Raw genomic sequence first — 16,503 nt, 5'->3', positions numbered from 1 at the left:
CGCCCTCTGGTGTCCATATGCAGAAACGTTTCCTCTTAGATTCTTGGCGCGTATCCCACACGTTTGAACCATTTGAACTCTGGGTGGTTTATGGACCAACGTTCGTTTGGGCAGTTTGAAGCTTTTATACATCCGGATCAATCCGAATCCTTCTTTCGGAAAACAAGAAAGCATTTTAAACTGCTAAAACCTAATAGTGGAGGCGGTCAGAAATTACTTTGTTGCTTGCGTTGAGAGCGCGCCGTCGATTTTCATCCCTCGATGACAGCGTTCCAAAGATCGCAAAATATCACGGCCCACACGAGCCGCCACAGCTGAGTGTGTTCCTTTTGAGCACCTACTGACAGCGAGCTTTCACCAGATTCCTTTCGCACCGTCAAAATTCTTGTTCATAGTAGAGCTGCTTGAGCTGGTGGCTACGTTTTATCGAAGCGGAGACCAGGGGTGGATTTACGACTCCGGCCTGGGAGGAAGGGGGGAGGCGCAATATTTTCATTAAAAAAATGTTGACCTTGAGAGGGCTATGGGGGTTGAAATCAAATATGGAAGCTGCTAAAATCTAGCGCGCGGTACCCTCTAAACCACTGCAATCTGAGCCCCGGACGATCCCGGCTTGCATTGGCGCCACTGGGCTGCGTTGACCTCGATTTAGCTCTTGGAGCCCCGCTTTTGTGTCCACTGTGGATTACCCCCCCCCCCCCCCCCCTCCCACACATTCTTCCCCCTTTTTTTTTCTCTTTTTAAGTAATTTTCATAACATGAATTAGGGAGCTAGCTGGAAGAGACAGACGTAGGCCTGTGACGATCTTCAATTGATCAACTGCCTAACTATTCTGAAAAAGAATCAAACAGTCTTTTTCTCTTCTTTGGAGGGAATGTCTTGGTTCTGGGTGCAAGTGCAAGTTTGCGCATTGGGTTGTGCGGTGTGGAGAAATGTTTTATTTGTGTATTTCTCTTTAATTTGACGTTTTCTTCTTCAGGAGTGTTTGGGTGATTTTTTCCCGTTTCTTTGCTTTATATAACGATGTCCCCCTCCCCACCTCTTTTTGTGTAATGACCCTAAGGGCCTTGAGGGTTGGCAACTCCTTGTCAAAAAAATGTAATTGTGTGTTTCTAGAACCCCAATGAATGTCTGATGTCTCCCCTGTAGACAAGAAATGTAGCCAGTGCAGTACCACTGCTGGCCAGAGACCTCAGTTTGCTTCTCTTACAAACAACAAGAATAGTCACCAGCATGGGGCAATTGTCAAGTGCAAGGTGTGTACTGGAGGCATCCTTGATTCAGGTAACCGAGCTTTGTACCTGATTGCAATGTGCAGGCTGCCCATAAAACACTTTTCTCCTGTTTATGTCTCGTTTTCAGAATTTCTCCACTTGCACCTGGATACCAGTTTCCAAACATTGTCAGCTAGACAGCAGCCTGCAACATGGAAAAGCACCTAAGGCTAAATAAGGAGCATTGTTTTTTTTTTGTTTTTTTTATTACAACTGTTGTATACATTCAGCCTACCTCTTACCAAGATGTAGCACCCTTAAATATTTAGTAGAAAAATAGAAGCGATTGCAGGAAACTTGTTGCGGCAAGCACCCAGTCGAGGCGGCGTTCAGTCCATGGTTGTTCGGAGGTAGTTCTTGCCAGACGGAACTTCATACTGCTTGATGCCCGTCGGGAACAGCTTGGGAATCTCTTCCTCGGTCACCGAAGGCAGGACCATGCACGGGGTGCCCTTCTGCAGCATGCCAGAAAACAAAAAAATTGGCATAACTAAAAATTCTTTTTTACAAACTGGCCCTCTATTATATTTTAATTAGATTTAGTGGGAGCATGGGAGCGCGTGGCATTGGGTACCATCAGAGGACTCCAACAACATCGGCACTCAACTTCAGCGCCTGACCATTAGAATGCTCCATAGTACCCGATACTACCGTGTGCTCCCGTGTTCCCGTTAACTCTGATTAAGGAAGTACTACTAGGTGCAGTCCTGAACGTGTTTTAACTGGAACAGATGCTGAGCCTACTCTTGGCATATTTTGGTCTGTTCCTATGTGTCCATAAATGCTTTTGCACTACTGTCATTATATATGTCTTTTTTATGCTCTATTTACCCTAACAGGGGTCCTCAAACTGGGTTCCGCGAGCTGGTCTCATGGGTTAGGCGAGCACCCAAATCACAGTGCCCACTCCTTCCCTTTTAATATAACCATACTCAGCGGCGTAGGCTTTCCATTTTCCCGGGGGGAGGGCAGGCTGAGAAGTTGTTCCGGAGGGAGGGGGGTGCTGCGCGTTACCTTTTCGCCAGAACTGGAGATTGAAGGTAACAAAAGCATTGCTGGGATTCCATTTCCCATGCATTTTGTCAATAAAGGCAACGTGGGCATTAATTAGTTTACACGCCACTACTATAGAAGCTCGTTGCATGGCACGTAAATGGCGTCTCGGTAAGGATCATGGCCCGGGCCCGGGGTGGGCTCTGCCCCCCTGGATCGCACCAGGGGGGGCACGAGCCCCGATGCCCCCCCGAAGTCTATGCTTTTGCCCATACTTACTAGGTATGACATCACATTGCTAGCAAACATGTGAGCAGAGTCGTAGCACAAGCATTTGTCAGCAGAGACCCGCATTCCAAAAACGAATGGCAGTTGAGCATTTAGCATCATGTTGGGCACTGCACACAAATAAATCCAAAAAGTAAAAAAAAATCAATAGGGGGCACGGCGGCACCCTCTATAAATGGCGCCCTCTAAGATCACCCAGGTCGCCCACCCCCAAGACCGGTACTGGTCAGTTAAAGGTTAAGAAAAGTTTTCGAGGGGAAGGACGTCTGGGGAGGAGAAAGCAGACGGAACGCTGGAGAGAGGAGGGGTGTTTCCCCCTCCCCCCCATCTCCAGCATTCTGTTTGCTTTCTCCTCCCTAGCCCTCCTTTCCCTCCAAAACTTTTCTTAACCTGTAACCAACTATAGCATTCATTTATTTGTCTGCACATTTGGTCCTCGTGTTCTCCAAAACCTTTCAAAAATTAAAGGGGAAATATGTCCTAGCTAGGCTGTAAAGATAAGACAAGGGGAAGCTTGAGCAACCCAAATGAAAAATGGTACTTTCAGAAAAATTATAAACTGTGGGAGAAATTTTAGATTTGATACTCAGACTGGCCTAAGTGTTAAAGAACGTAAAGGCAATACCTCTCACCAGATGGCAAAGGAACATATCATCCAGATTTCAGTAAAGCCAGACTAAGGTGGACTATACTCGAGGACAACTTTTCTTAGCATATCTGAAGAGATGAGGTGAGCGTGCACACAGCTTTGATCAGCGCTCAAAATGAGAGGGCACAGATGCCCATACCTAGGACTGTAAACAAAGTGTCTAAATTTTGTCTTGTTTGCTCTGACAATATGATGTTTACTCAAGCTGGTCAGCTTACTTTTCAAGCATTTTCATCCCTAGTTAACATTTCTTTAGAGATGTGAAAAAAACCAAAAAAAACACTGACCTGCCAACCAGCAGGCGTCGCCACCTTCCTGGTCTCTGTCACCAGCAGGGAATCGGTGGCACGCAGGACCTCGCTGCAAATAAGGTGTTTGCAGATGAAAAAAAAAACCAGATATGTGTGCCTTAAAAATAACTTTGAGCAGGTAGAATTCCCAGAAGAGGCTTGCATTGGTTTGCTCTTTATGTTTATACAGCCTTGATGGAGATGCGCCTCAACGGGTAATCGGTCTCTTAGCTGGAGATTAGAAATTTAGCCAGTGCAGTACAACCGCCAACCTGGGGTTTTTAACGTGCAGCACGCAGTAGTGATCACACGAACGCGTGCCGGTACGAAACTCATCCAGATCGAAACGGGCGGGGGCGGCGGGGATCAAACCCAGGAGGTTCCCAGTGCAAGCTTTCGCTCCACGCTCCGAACTGAAACGAGTTACCCCACTCGGCCACTTCCACCCCAAGAGGCTTGCATTCTACAGCTCTTGTCAGCTAACAGGAAGGTATGTGATAGGTGAACAATAAGCATAACATTGGGGAGCTTGCATCATTTAAGGCCCGTTCACACAATGCATTTTTCTCGCGCATCTAGCGTCGCGAAACAAATGGTTGCGCCGTCTGAACAAGTCCGAAAAGGACACGCGCATCTAAAAAAAGTTGCGCGCACACCTCGCTTCTGGAGCGAGCTTTTGCTGAAACTTTGCAGAGTCCTGTCAATCACTCTGAGGGCGCCGCCAATGGCTGCTCAGAAACGCTCTCACGTGGCCTTTGAGGGGGGAGCGAGCCGTTTGAAAAGACCACTTCACTGCCGGTGTTGTAGCCGAGCCAAATCCGAAAAAAACCGAAACCATGAACAATGAATACTGCCGGCGCTTCCACAAGCACGTCAAGCAGCACTGAAGGAAAAGTGAGTAGCATATCGGAAAAAATCCAGCGATGGACGAAGACGTAATTGGTGATGATGATAATTCGCGTCTATTTTTAGTCATAATTAAGAAATAAAACCTTGAGACAAGGAAACATAAAGGGACGTACACGGTACCGTCACAAAACCAGCACAGTGCACAGCTCTCATTTACTTCCACAACAGTCTTCTTCTTTGTCAACCTCCATCCAAATTATACATATTCAACACTAAATAAAGTAAATGACAATTCAACAATTGGTAATTGACAATTTAAGAGTAAATTAAGTAAATGGAAGTAAATGACAGCTGTATGCTGTGCTGGTTTTAAGATGGTGGTGTGTATGTCCCTTTTTGTTTCCTTGTCTTAAGGTTTTATTTCTTAATTATGATTGTTCACCAGCTCGCCTGCGTTTTGACTCTTAGAAAATTTAGCGGGGAAACTGAGTTGACGTATAAGTCATGTGATGCAACTTTCCCAGCTAAATTTAGTGGAAAATACACAAACAAAACAGACGGAAAAAATTTTGGGAGTGGGTTTAGCGTTAAAAAGAATTTCATGCCTTAAAAGCGCCAACAGAGCGGATCACAGAAGGTCTCGTGACAATTCTGAGACTGTCTCGCTGTCGGGTTTATCTTTTACGCTCAGCCTTGCAATCTTGAACACCAAACTGGCTTGTTTGCATACTTTTAAACGCTGCTTTTTTTAAGACTACTTTTGGTTCAGTAAAATCTTAGCTCGTCCTTTTTTAAAACCTCTTTCTCTTTCAGTACAAACTCGCAGTAAAATTTGCCTCCCAGCCATGTACTAACTCGAAGTTCCTTCCAGTCGTGGCGGGATACAGCATGGAGAGCTTCATTTTCTTGTCGGGACCAATGATGAACACCTGCAAAACAATGATTCAAGGTATGAGGTCAGAATTGCCAGAACTACTTTTAAAACTGAGTCAATGCAATGCATGTATCCTTGAGCACCATGGATGCCCGAACTGTGGCAACATAAACTCCGGGCTCATGAAACAGCACAGTTTATAAGTGTCAACTCTAGAACAAGAGCTGTTAACTAAATGCGACACAACTCACTGAAAGCTAAAATAAAGTGAAAGTCCCTGACCACTGTAGAGGCGGCGAAATATACAAGACTTTTAAAACACAAGGCATTGAGCACTGTGAGGATCCTTTTGCATTGGCTTAATCCAACTTGCATATTGTGAAATATTCGGGCACGTCCAGTCCGGATTAAACAAGCACCTTCTTGCCGTCGACATTGTGAGTGAACAGGCCACTACCGGAAGCACAATGAAAACACACACATCAATAACCGAATGACAGCATGGCCGCCAGATGCACACTTTCGGATACTTTCAGCTTCAGGCTTTGATTAGATTGGGGTCTGCAGCTTTTGCATTTGTTACTAAATGTAGCAGCTCTAACTGAATCTAGCCCAGTGTCGCGCCTTCTATCCAATCCAATCCAAGGCTTGGACTGGATTTGTCAGCTGTTCCCTTTGCATCGGGTAGCCGTAGCACACTCTACATCGGGTGAGCAGAACCGGCGCTCCGCTCTAAACCGAATTCATTGACTATACTTCTGCCCCCAAGTCCTCACATCTTTCCTCAGGGCACTCGATGGCCTTTCCGGCTCATTTTCCCTGACTGGGCTCGCTTTTTGACAATATCCCTGACAATACCCTGAATTTTCCCAGTAATTAAAATTTCCCTGACAAATCCCGGTTTTCCTGGTCACTAGACACCCTGCATTATTGAACATTATGATGTTTTCCCAGTGGCCACACTAGCGTCTTACCACATATATCTACGAGCACTTCGCTGCGATGAACCGCCTTTGCTTTCCCGCGTTTTTATTGTTTGATCTAAATAAGATAACACAATGTCATTAGTCTAATCCTTATCAATTGTTATGGTTAGAAAATATGTGTCTGCTTAAAGTGTGTGTTAAAAGGAAAAGAAAAATAATAGCAATTTTATTTTTTATAGCATTTTTTGGGCAGAGTGTTGCAGATTTCCTGGACGATCTCATAACTGCGATCGTCTTCCCAGTGACATGAAGTATCTTTGTAAGTATAATTGCTTATAATTATGATAAAACAGAATATGAGAAAATTACTATCACCCTACTTCTACACAAAGAGTTCTTTCTACAAAGATAAGCTAATGGCTCATAAGGTACCATCCAGATGCTTCTTTCTTTATTCATTCACACTAGATTTTATGATGTACAATGAATGCATGTATTGCAGGCTAGATACGGTTATGAATTTTGCAGATGTGGTTCGGATGCACATACGAAGTATGCGGATGCGGATCCGATGCAGATACGGTTCGGATGTGCATGCAGATACCAAGTCTGCCCATGCAGATCGAATTCAGATGATCAAACTATAACCCATGCAGGGCTCTAAGCATCACACTACAAAACCTACTCACAAAAGCGGCCTTTTTGAAGCCTCAGAGTGACAGCTAGTGCCTCACCAGGAAACTGAATCTACCTTAAATTCTGGAGAAATCGAGACAGCTACGATCGGGGATGGATTGCCTGCTTTTCCACTTAGAAAGACAATAGACAAAGAGGAGAGCGGGGCGCATGGGCGAGCAGCAGCCACTGGAAAGTATGCATACTGACCGCCCTGCAGGTGAGGGGCAGCCCTTCCTTGTCCTTCTCCACAGGGTCCAGCATGCCCAGCTTGACGGCAATGTCGCGCTTCTCATCGGCGATGATGGGGTACGGGAAGGGCCCGTCCGGCAGCTCCCCAAAGGCGTTGATGTCCTGGAAGCAGAAACAAGACCAGTGAGAAATTAGGAGACTGTGGCTGCAGCCATGCACGCACGGCTGACACACTCAGTGCACGAACCCTTTTAAGTGTAAGATATTCATTCCGTGCTGGCATAAGAGAGTGGGCAGCAGAGTAGTCAATTAGAAGACTGCGGCAGTGGGTCCAGAATTTCCCTCTGATCATAAGACTACCCTATCTTCGGGACCATAGTCCACAGATTATACACGTATAAAAGCTGAAATTTTATGTGGTGCACACTATACACAAGGATTTGCTTATTCTAGATTGTCAGGCAACATTTTGAGAATGATAGATTATGATACAAGCTTCTTAGCGAGCTAATAAAGCAGGCATTGGTCAGGGTATGCCATGTATGAAAATTTTTGTGTGCAGATTATGCATAGGATGGAGACTATATAAGGAAAAACTTTTTTTCAAACAAAATGTGCTTCCCTACTGACTACACAGGGTGTTAGGAGAGAGGCATAATGGTAAACCTCCTGGAAGAATGATTGTCACTTCCCGCAATGCTTGGATAGAAAGTGGCGTGCCATCGCAATTCACACGATCATAGGCAAAAAGAAGTCCCCAAGGGGAGGCGGCACAAACCCGCTTTAGCCTTTTCCCACCCCTTTCCCCATGCACTCAGAGGTCCCCGAAAAGCCACGGGGGGAAAGGGGGGAGAGCTTTTCTTGAGTTTTCGGGTTCTTCCCCTTCCCTTCCCCCCTACCTCTCTCCTCTGCCCTCCCCTCTCGCCACCTATGCACACGATTACCAGTGATCTTTGCCCTTTCTCGTACCCCTGTTCGGCAGTGCCACGAGTTGCACTGTAAATTTTAAACCAGTGTGAAATGCTGGGCAATTTTGAAGATTTTGTCATGTTTTGCGGGACAGTCCCACAAGTCGCAGGATGGGTGGTCACCCTTGCTGGACGGCTGAACGAAGGAAACTAAGCGATGGCGGCAAACGACAAGCATGGCACCTCTACCTCAGAGCTGTTGTTCGCGATGCCTGAGAATCTGTCTAGCTTCGAAAAATAAATCGTTTATCGATCAAAACATTAGGATTTATTCTGTACGACATGCCCAACCACCAAGCTAATTCGCACGAAGACTACGCCGAGTCATCATCCCTTCCCCTGACTCAAGACATAGCTCGTCTTGCAAACACCGATTGGTAGGAGCTTGAAAAGCGCGCAGACGTCAAGCACGAAGTGCCAGACTTTTTCGTGCGCTCTCAAGCGCGAGCGCAACATACGAATATTTCATCTGTTTCGCGCAGCCCCCCCCCCCCCCAAAAAAGAAAAAATGTGGTTGGGTGTAGCTACATGACTTTCGGCAACTCTTTCTCCTTTCCCTTTCTTCCACTTACCCAGTTTCAGTTTCCGTTTTGAGCAGTTGAGCTTTATCACTTTATTAAAAATACATGTGATGCTGTAACAAAATATTGACTGGATAGTGTTAAGTCGTCAATGAGGGAGCCGAGACCAGGTCATTCCAGATGAAGGGTTCCATTTTTAATAAACAATCCATGCCGATTGCGAGCTACGGAAGCGTGGAGTGCGCCAAGCTCGCACCGAGCTCGCGGTACCGCTGTCTGCTGGCATGCCGTCTTTGACAGTATACAACAGGTAGTCTTTTAACACCATATTAAACCGCCTAAAAAAAAATTAAAAAATAAAATTTTTGGGGGGTGCCAGTGTTTCTTTAAGTGGATGTCAGCTCAGAGAAATTCTGTTTTTCCTAATAGACTTATTCTAGAACTTGAAGCGCCTCATAGCGGTGTAATGCCAGAGTGTGCACTGTAGGAATCAATGGGAAGCAAAATCCTTATGTGCTCTGCTACTTGCCCACAAGTTGCCATAATGCAACGTGCGTGGTGGCAGATTTATGGAAGCGGTCTATTATCTTTTGATCCAGGTATGTCATGTTGTCAAGCTTTTGCATTCTACCCCGACCCTTAGCATCGCATTGTGATGGAGTTTGAGTTTTCTGCGATGCATAGTTTATTGACCTGGGTCAAAAAAACATGGTGCTCTTTTATCAGGAACTCTCTGTACTTTATTTTTATGTGCGTATTTGATTTTGAGTTTTATGTGAATTCGAAGCAAATAGTGGTTTTGGCCAAATATCTTCAAATCAAATATTGAAAAGTCTCTCCAAGCTTTTCACTACAGCAGCTGCTTAGACGAAAACCAATATGAACTCATAAAGCCTGTTCTAAAGCTTCCACTTGTCTCTATCTAAGCGAATTTTAATCTAGCTATAATTTATGGACCGTGACCTCATGCCTACAGGGAATGGCAAGTAAATGATGCACTTGACATAAAATTAAACCTACAGAGATGCCCACAGAAGCAAGCTCCGTGGGTGTTGCTTCTCCACAGTGCATCAGTGCTCAATAAGAAGCGCGCTCATCGGGTTGTCCCACTGCGGTCAACAGTTGGAAAATTATGAATATCAGAGTTCATCTCGAAGCGAATATCAAATTATTCGAATATTTGCACATAATTTTTGACTCATTATTTCTGATATCTTCATTCGACAACAAATAGTAATGCTCACAAGCCAATTATGCGCTAAACGAGTGATGTGACAGCAGTACAAAAGGTGTGGTTGCACAGCGTACATACATCATCCTGTAATTGAAGGTATACAATAATTTGCTCATCTCTCGCCTGTCAATTTGCAGACTGAAACTGCGCCCACTCCCGCAGACACAACTGAGCGGGGAAACTTTGCGTTTGCTAAGCTGTCAATATCGACGGCCCACCTTGATCCAACCACGGTGGCTCTCCACACTGTCGCAGGAGAGAGCGATGAGCTTGACACCCTTCTTTTGAAAGACGTGGTGCAGCTGTGCTGCCCTGGCCAGCTCGCTCGTGCACACCGGGGTGTAGTCGGCAGGGTGCGAGAACAGGATGCCCCACCTGTACAATGCGTGGAGGGAAGGCTGTCGACAAGGCCTCGAGAGAGTCTCCCGATCCACAGTAGACATTAAAATGGACGGGACAAAGTCTAAAAACAGACAGGACAGGCGCTAACTCTCAACCAATATAGGGTGGTTCATGTCACCAGGTTCGATCTAAAATTGATCGTAAAAATCGACGCCTGCACGTAGCTATCTAAACTTTTCGTCAAAGGTGTATTTCACAGGTCGGTTTTTTCTTGTAGAATTACAAAGCGTAGTTCTCTTTTAGTAAAAAAAACAGAGCTAAGAAACTTGCCAGGGTCTACGGCAGGCAGTGACCCAGATGACCAAGTCCAGTAGCAGGGTGTGCTTGGCGTTCGTAGTGATAGATGGCGTCGGGAGCAGCGCCTGAAGGTGCAGGCGACCAACGAAAGACAGCAGACGACACGCAGACGAAATCTGTTAGCGGCTATAGGAACCGTGCGGATCTAATTCAAGCCCCGACCAGGGCGCCCCTAGCGGCAAACGGGTCCGTTGCATCGGGCATCTTCTGCCAGTCGCTGCGTTGGTTGTGCGTTGTAGTAGGTTAGCGCTGTAATTTCTGAGATGGCTATTCCGCACCAAGAAAGCCGCAACAATTTCTGCGTGGTCGGCAAGATCGCGCGCGGCACGAAGTACTACATCGTCCCTTCGAAGTCCTACGAGGCGGATGACTGCGCGACCTGGGTACGACTTGTGCGTCCATACAGGTAGTGGTCTTTCTTACCTTCCAGTTCGCGCTTTGTTTAAGCTGCTGACGAATAATACAATTAACTTTTTTTTCTCTTCTAGCTACGATGGAACAGCATCGACACCGGCGGCAAACTCTAAAAGTATGCAGCAAATACTTCACCGGAATCGAGAAGCGGAATGCGTTCGCCCTCCTAAGCCTACCGTTGGATGTTTCCGTCAACCTACAGGAAGATAGTAAAGAGAATCGCGGAACGGCGCGAAAAAAAATCGCCCAGTTATTGTCAAGCTGATTCAGAAATAAACGTACATAATTACCGCAGTCTACTCAACGCCAACAAAAAATTTTTGCGGGCGCGCTTAATTTTGTTTGCAGAGTACGGCGCTCCGTGACATCCACTTGTCCGTCGAAACGGACCTCCTTCACGTCGCACACGCGGCCAGATTCGTGAAACAGTTTTCTCTTCGTCATATTGGCACCACGGAAGAAGCTTTCTGGATTCGTAACCGCCTTAAACCCCGTCGTAATCACCCCGGGAACACTGTCCGCTGTGCTGCTAATCGCCACTGCTTGCCCCCGATGATTCTGCAGTGGCTACCGAAGAAGCTTTCCGGATTCTTAGTCGCCCACTGTCCTCTGTGCTGTTCGTTGCTATTACTTTGCGATGATTCTGAGCCGGCGGCACCGGCTTCCGAACTCGTAACTGCCTTAAATTCCGTCGTAATCACGACGGGGGCACTGTCCGCCGTGCTGTTCGTCGCCATTGCTGCCCGATGCTTCTGCGGCGGCTACCGCCAGGTGGCCAGGTCGCGGCGAACAATAGGCGACCGCCGCGACACGGCCGGCTTGCTCGCTTCCTATAGCGCCGCCTTTATGCAGACGCGTTCTTTTACTTTAAGTATTGCTTTTATTGTTCGCATTTATTTTTTAACCGAAAGTACATTTCAAAAAGATTATATTCATTTTAATGAACCACGGTGATCGCGAGCCGTCGCGATAAGGAAGTAGCGCCATCGATCAATACGAACGCCAAACACACCCCACTATTGGACCCCTGTCGTCTGCGTTGCTGCCCGCCGTAGACCCTGGCAAGTTTCTTGGCCTCATTTTTTATGAAAAGAGAGCTACGCTTTGTAATTTTACAAGAAAAAAACCGACCTGTGAATTACACCTTTGACGAAAAATTTAGATTGCTACGTGCAGGCGTCGATTTTTACGGTCCATTTTAGATAGAGCCTGGTGACTTGAACCTTCTATATTTATTGTACGATTCCAATGTCAGACACTGCTCTGCATGCACACAAACGCATTCTCAGCTTATCATGAGCAAACACAACCAGATGTGACACTGCATCAATAGTTATGTACTTCGATAAACTGGGTAAGGCGAGATACAAGAGAGCGGAACAGCTTTTGCGACGTTGGAACTGTTCATTAAACATGACTTACCAGCTAGCATCTGTCCTGTATGTGTTTTCCAGAGATTGCCTCGTCCTTCTATCCATTTTTTTTTTTTCATTATGTCGATTAACCAATTTGCACAGCAATCCATTACACCACAATAGACCTCTTCCGAAAATCAAACAGCCTGCACACAGAGCTTACAACAAAATATGCGAACGTCACATATGGTCCTCCTTGCTCACTCAGCATCTACCACGTAACACAAAAAAGAGGCTCCAAAGTCACCTCCGTTGACTGCTACCTCCCAGCAATCAATTCAATGCCACAAAGGGCGCTGCACGTTTTGCAAAAGAAGGCTATCATGGTTGCTTGTTTTACGTTGAAAGCTGTAGTTACGCCTTCATTTGCTTGCCAATAAGATCTCCTTGGTGAGCATAAATTTTCCATCATTAAACTAAATTGCATGAAAAAAGTTAAAGACACTAACAAATCTACCTAATGCAAAATTAGAGCACAGCTCTTCAGGTATTTTGATTTTGTAATATACCGTGCTAAAGAATTTGAGAAAGAAATATCTATATGTACAAATATAGACCTCTCATGCCTGCATACATAACATAAATTATATATACCGTAAAATCCCGGGAGATGCCCCACCCCCGAAAGGTAACCCACCATTAGTGTTGGCTTGATATGCTATTTTCTTTTAAACACCGAAAGATAGCCCACTCCTAGTGATCGCAGTGTTGGGATCAATGATGACCTTGTCGTAAATGCGCCTAGGTTAACAATGGCGGGATATAAGCGAACGTTGCTGACTGGTACGTAGAGTCATCTTTTGCTTTATTGCCGCGCTGCGATAACAAGTTTGGCAGGGACACATAATCTCCAAAATAGCATTTTTTAAGGCTTTTCTTGGTTGCACACCGAAAGTTAGCTCACTCCTTATTTTCACCCAATTTTCTCTCAATCTTAGGTGGGCTATCTCTTGGGATATTATGGTATATGTGTATATATATATAAAAAATTATTTATTATATTATTTATATGAGGAGAAGGAGGGGCAGGTATGGAAAACTCTGCCCTCCTCCCAGTTTCCCCACTAAATTTAGCTGGAACATTGATGCCACGTGACCTCAACACCAATTCAGTTTCCCCACTAAATTTAGCAGGGAAACTGAATTGGTGTTGGGGTGATGCGACATCAGTTCTAAATTTAGCGGGGAAACTGAATGTGCAATGATGCATTATGAGATGTCACAGGCCAACACACCAATTCAGTTTTTTTCGCTAAATTTAGCGGGGAATTGAATTGGTGTATAGGTCTGTGACGTCCCATAATGCAACGCGCGCGGTTACGCCGACGACGCCGCCTCGAAACACGCAAACAAATGCCTAAAAACTGCGCTCTTAAAAAAAAAAAAAAAAAAAAAAAAAAAAAAAAAAAAGTTTACAACAATGCGAGTTTTCAAAAGCGCAGGTTTCAAAACAACCACTCGAACCAATAGAGAGTGCTTGGGCGTGGCTGAGATTCGAGTTCGTAAATCATCAAAAAGTCGTCCAATTCAGACCCAAATTCCAAGCCAGGCCCCTCCCAAGGCCATACAAGGCAAATACGCCGAATTAATGTCCCCACCGAGTTCCGCACAATTTTCCTCGTGCGCAAGGACGCTGAAGGATGTAGCGGACGACGATTGTCGTCTGTCAATCAAGCGCAACATACGACAACGCGGAAACAAAAAAGTACTAAAAAAAAGTCAGTTTTTTTTATTTTTTTGGATTAACTTCTTCAGCCGAGTGATTCAAGCGATGCCTAACGGACATTTAGAATATTTTTCAACGGATTCATTTTACGCTTGGGACAGCTGCAGAGATAACGCAAAATTCTCCTTTATCCGAGCAAAATACACGGTTACAATTCCCGTTTTTATGCGAACTGAAGGTTTTCTCCAATGCAGAATGATCTACAAGCACCGGCTCATGTAAAACCATGTTTTATGGGCTATCACATCACATTAGAATGGCATATATTATTTTAACAGTTTACCAACGTACACCACTGGCTAACATGAAACATCGGTTGGTTTGTGAACGGTACTTTCTGCAATGTTTGCAACTTTCCAGCGAAAATCACATCGAGAAAATAATGTGAACCATCGGATAACGTAACACGTGCCGCTAGTATCGCAATTGAAGACGGCTACGATGCAGTCGGGGCGATCGCGGGTACCATAATACGCATTCCTTAGACTTGTTTACTCCAATTTACAAATCGCCAGGCTGTTTTTACAGCGCTGTACGACGAAGTAGGTACTACGAAAGATTGCGGACTTGCAACCGGCGTGTGCGTGCCGCCACGGGACAACGGAGGAATTCACTCACGAGTTGCCGAGCCATTCGTGGAAGTCGATCTTGCCCTCAGTCGTGTCGCAGGTGAAGTTGGGGAAAGGATCGCCGAGGTTCAGGGGACCCATCGCTTTTTTGTTTGGTAGTACGTGTCAACCAGTGTCGACAAAGATTTACCGGATGGCACCGCTGATCCGCACGCACCGGTGACTGGGTGACGTTTGCGATTGGCGGCCGTTGGCGGCAAGGATGCAAGGACGCCCCTTTTTTGTGACCGCCGCCGAAGCGTCAAGGAGGCGCCACCAGCGTGCAGTGGAGACAGGGAGCTTTTATTTAGGAGAGGGAGCAACTGCAACCACAGAGAGCGTTTGCAATTTTATGGCGGATGCACCTCGTTGGGCGGATGACTTGCCACGTGCAAGTGCACATGCGTTGGCTCGTCGCAGAGAGAGGAGAAAATCAGGAGGAAAGGTGGACAAATTCGCGGAGAATCAACGTATTTTACCTCTCATCCCCTACCCCTATGGCCTAGAGCCAACTTCTTGAACTGACTTGCAAACGCCGTTAATAAACCACTTGAGTCCAATCGCGCAATTGCTCCCTCTTTTAAAATCTAGGCTCTCTCAGTGGGTGAGAAAAAGAGGGCAAGAGAAAAGAAAGGAGGAGGCAGAATTTTGTGGAGGACGTGGCGACGTGCGTGCGTGGAACCTGGCACGTGACTTCTCCGAGCCCGGCAGCACTTGTGTCTTTTTTTTTTTTTTTTTTTTTTTTTTCTCTTTCTATTTTTTTACGTTTTGAATTGGTTGTCTGGGCTCTCCGTTTCCTTCGTCTGCTCTTCTATGCTTCGATTGGTTCCGCCGTCTGCTTTCCGGAATTCGTATCCAAAAACTTGCGTCTTTGCGCGTTTTTTTCGCGTTTTCTGACCATTTTGAGCTTCTCGTGGTAGCCACGTAACCACGTTGAACACACAATAGATCCGCTCTGGTACCTGTTAAAAAGCTCGTGGGACGTGCATTTTTGCTGGTATTGGGGCTGAATAGAGTCCGGGGGTTCCGGACGTTTGCCTCGGTCTCATTCGTTGTAAAACCTACCCCTTTTTTATTATTATTGTCATAGTTATTGAAAATAAACTTCGCGAACTTTTCTTTTTCTTCCTTTTATCAAAACGCGCACATTTTTGTTTTGCTTTTCTTCCGCCCAGCTAACTTCACCTCACGACTCGGCGGTTCGCCCTGTGAAGTTCGTTGCCCTTGAGACTGGCCACTTCCATCCTTTTTTTGGCGACCTCGAGCGCCCCACGTGCTACGCTAGAGTTCGCCACACCGGTTTAGGTCTAGCGAGAAAAGACTACAGAACCTCGCTAAAACGGTGATTCACACTAAGTCCGAGCACAGCCGACGCTACGATTCCGTAGAGCCATTCAAGCAGCTCCAAAAGATCATAATCACGGAGCTCGGCCAGCTCGGCTGCGACAGCTCCTCCTTCAGCGCGAGCTCGCTGGCTTCCGCAGTGCTTTGGTGGCGCGGACTCCGCGTTCACATTTGCCTTAGCAAGGGCAGAAAGCTCGCGCTGAAGGCGGAGCTTATACTCTGTCTCATGATTTGTGTCCAGCAAAGGCATGGCTAGCATGGCTTTTAGATTTGCTTTCCTTCCGCGAGTGCTCTTGAAAGGAAGGCAAACCTGAAAGGCAAGCGCTCGCGCCTGTGATTTTGCTTTTGCTGCACGCAACTCATGAGATGGAGTACGGTCTTAAAACGGAGTATATAACCGGTTTAAAGGGATGATAAACCGAAATTTGGATTTAAAAAAAAAAAAAAACAACAATGCAGGAGATGTAGGCGGGGGACGCTACAATCCTTACAACACTACTCGTAAGGCGATATCTCCAATGGACGGCCGTATTTTTGGAAAAAGAGGTTGAGACTGAACGAGG

The 16,503-nt window shown here is 45.9% G+C and overlaps 1 protein-coding gene across 1 annotated transcript; it reads right to left on the bottom strand.

Annotated features, from left to right (window-relative positions):
- Positions 1-1,532: 1,532 nt before the first annotated feature.
- Positions 1,533-14,875, bottom strand: LOC115331138 (peroxiredoxin-6). The gene is made up of 6 exons (XM_029993182.4): positions 14,607-14,875; positions 9,953-10,109; positions 7,030-7,173; positions 5,200-5,273; positions 3,493-3,565; positions 1,533-1,730 (listed from the first exon to the last, which is right to left on the bottom strand). The coding sequence occupies exons 1-6, from the start codon at positions 14,696-14,698 to the stop codon at positions 1,605-1,607; spliced, it is 666 nt and encodes a 221-aa protein (XP_029849042.1). The 5' UTR covers positions 14,699-14,875; the 3' UTR covers positions 1,533-1,604.
- Between the last annotated feature and the right edge of the window lie 1,628 nt (positions 14,876-16,503).

Source organism: Ixodes scapularis, unplaced genomic scaffold (assembly GCF_016920785.2).
Source record: "Ixodes scapularis isolate PalLabHiFi unplaced genomic scaffold, ASM1692078v2 PGA_scaffold3__209_contigs__length_174095766, whole genome shotgun sequence".
NCBI classification, from domain to species: domain Eukaryota; kingdom Metazoa; phylum Arthropoda; class Arachnida; order Ixodida; family Ixodidae; genus Ixodes; species Ixodes scapularis.
The sequence above is the reverse complement of the archived record's forward strand: the minus strand, read 5'-3'. Positions and strand labels throughout refer to the sequence as shown.

What these genes read in the sequence shown, in the direction of transcription:
- LOC115331138 (XM_029993182.4), bottom strand. Translation starts at nt 14,698, where the DNA reads ATGGGTCCCCTGAACCTCGGCGATCCTTTCCCCAACTTCACCTGCGAC. An exon ending in CACGAATGGCTCGGCAACTC is followed by an intron (nt 10,110 to 14,606) that starts GTGAGTGAATTC and finishes CGCATTGTACAG; the next exon opens with GTGGGGCATCCTGTTCTCGC. An exon ending in TGCCCCTCACCTGCAGGGCG is followed by an intron (nt 5,274 to 7,029) that starts GTCAGTATGCAT and finishes ATTGTTTTGCAG; the next exon opens with GTGTTCATCATTGGTCCCGA.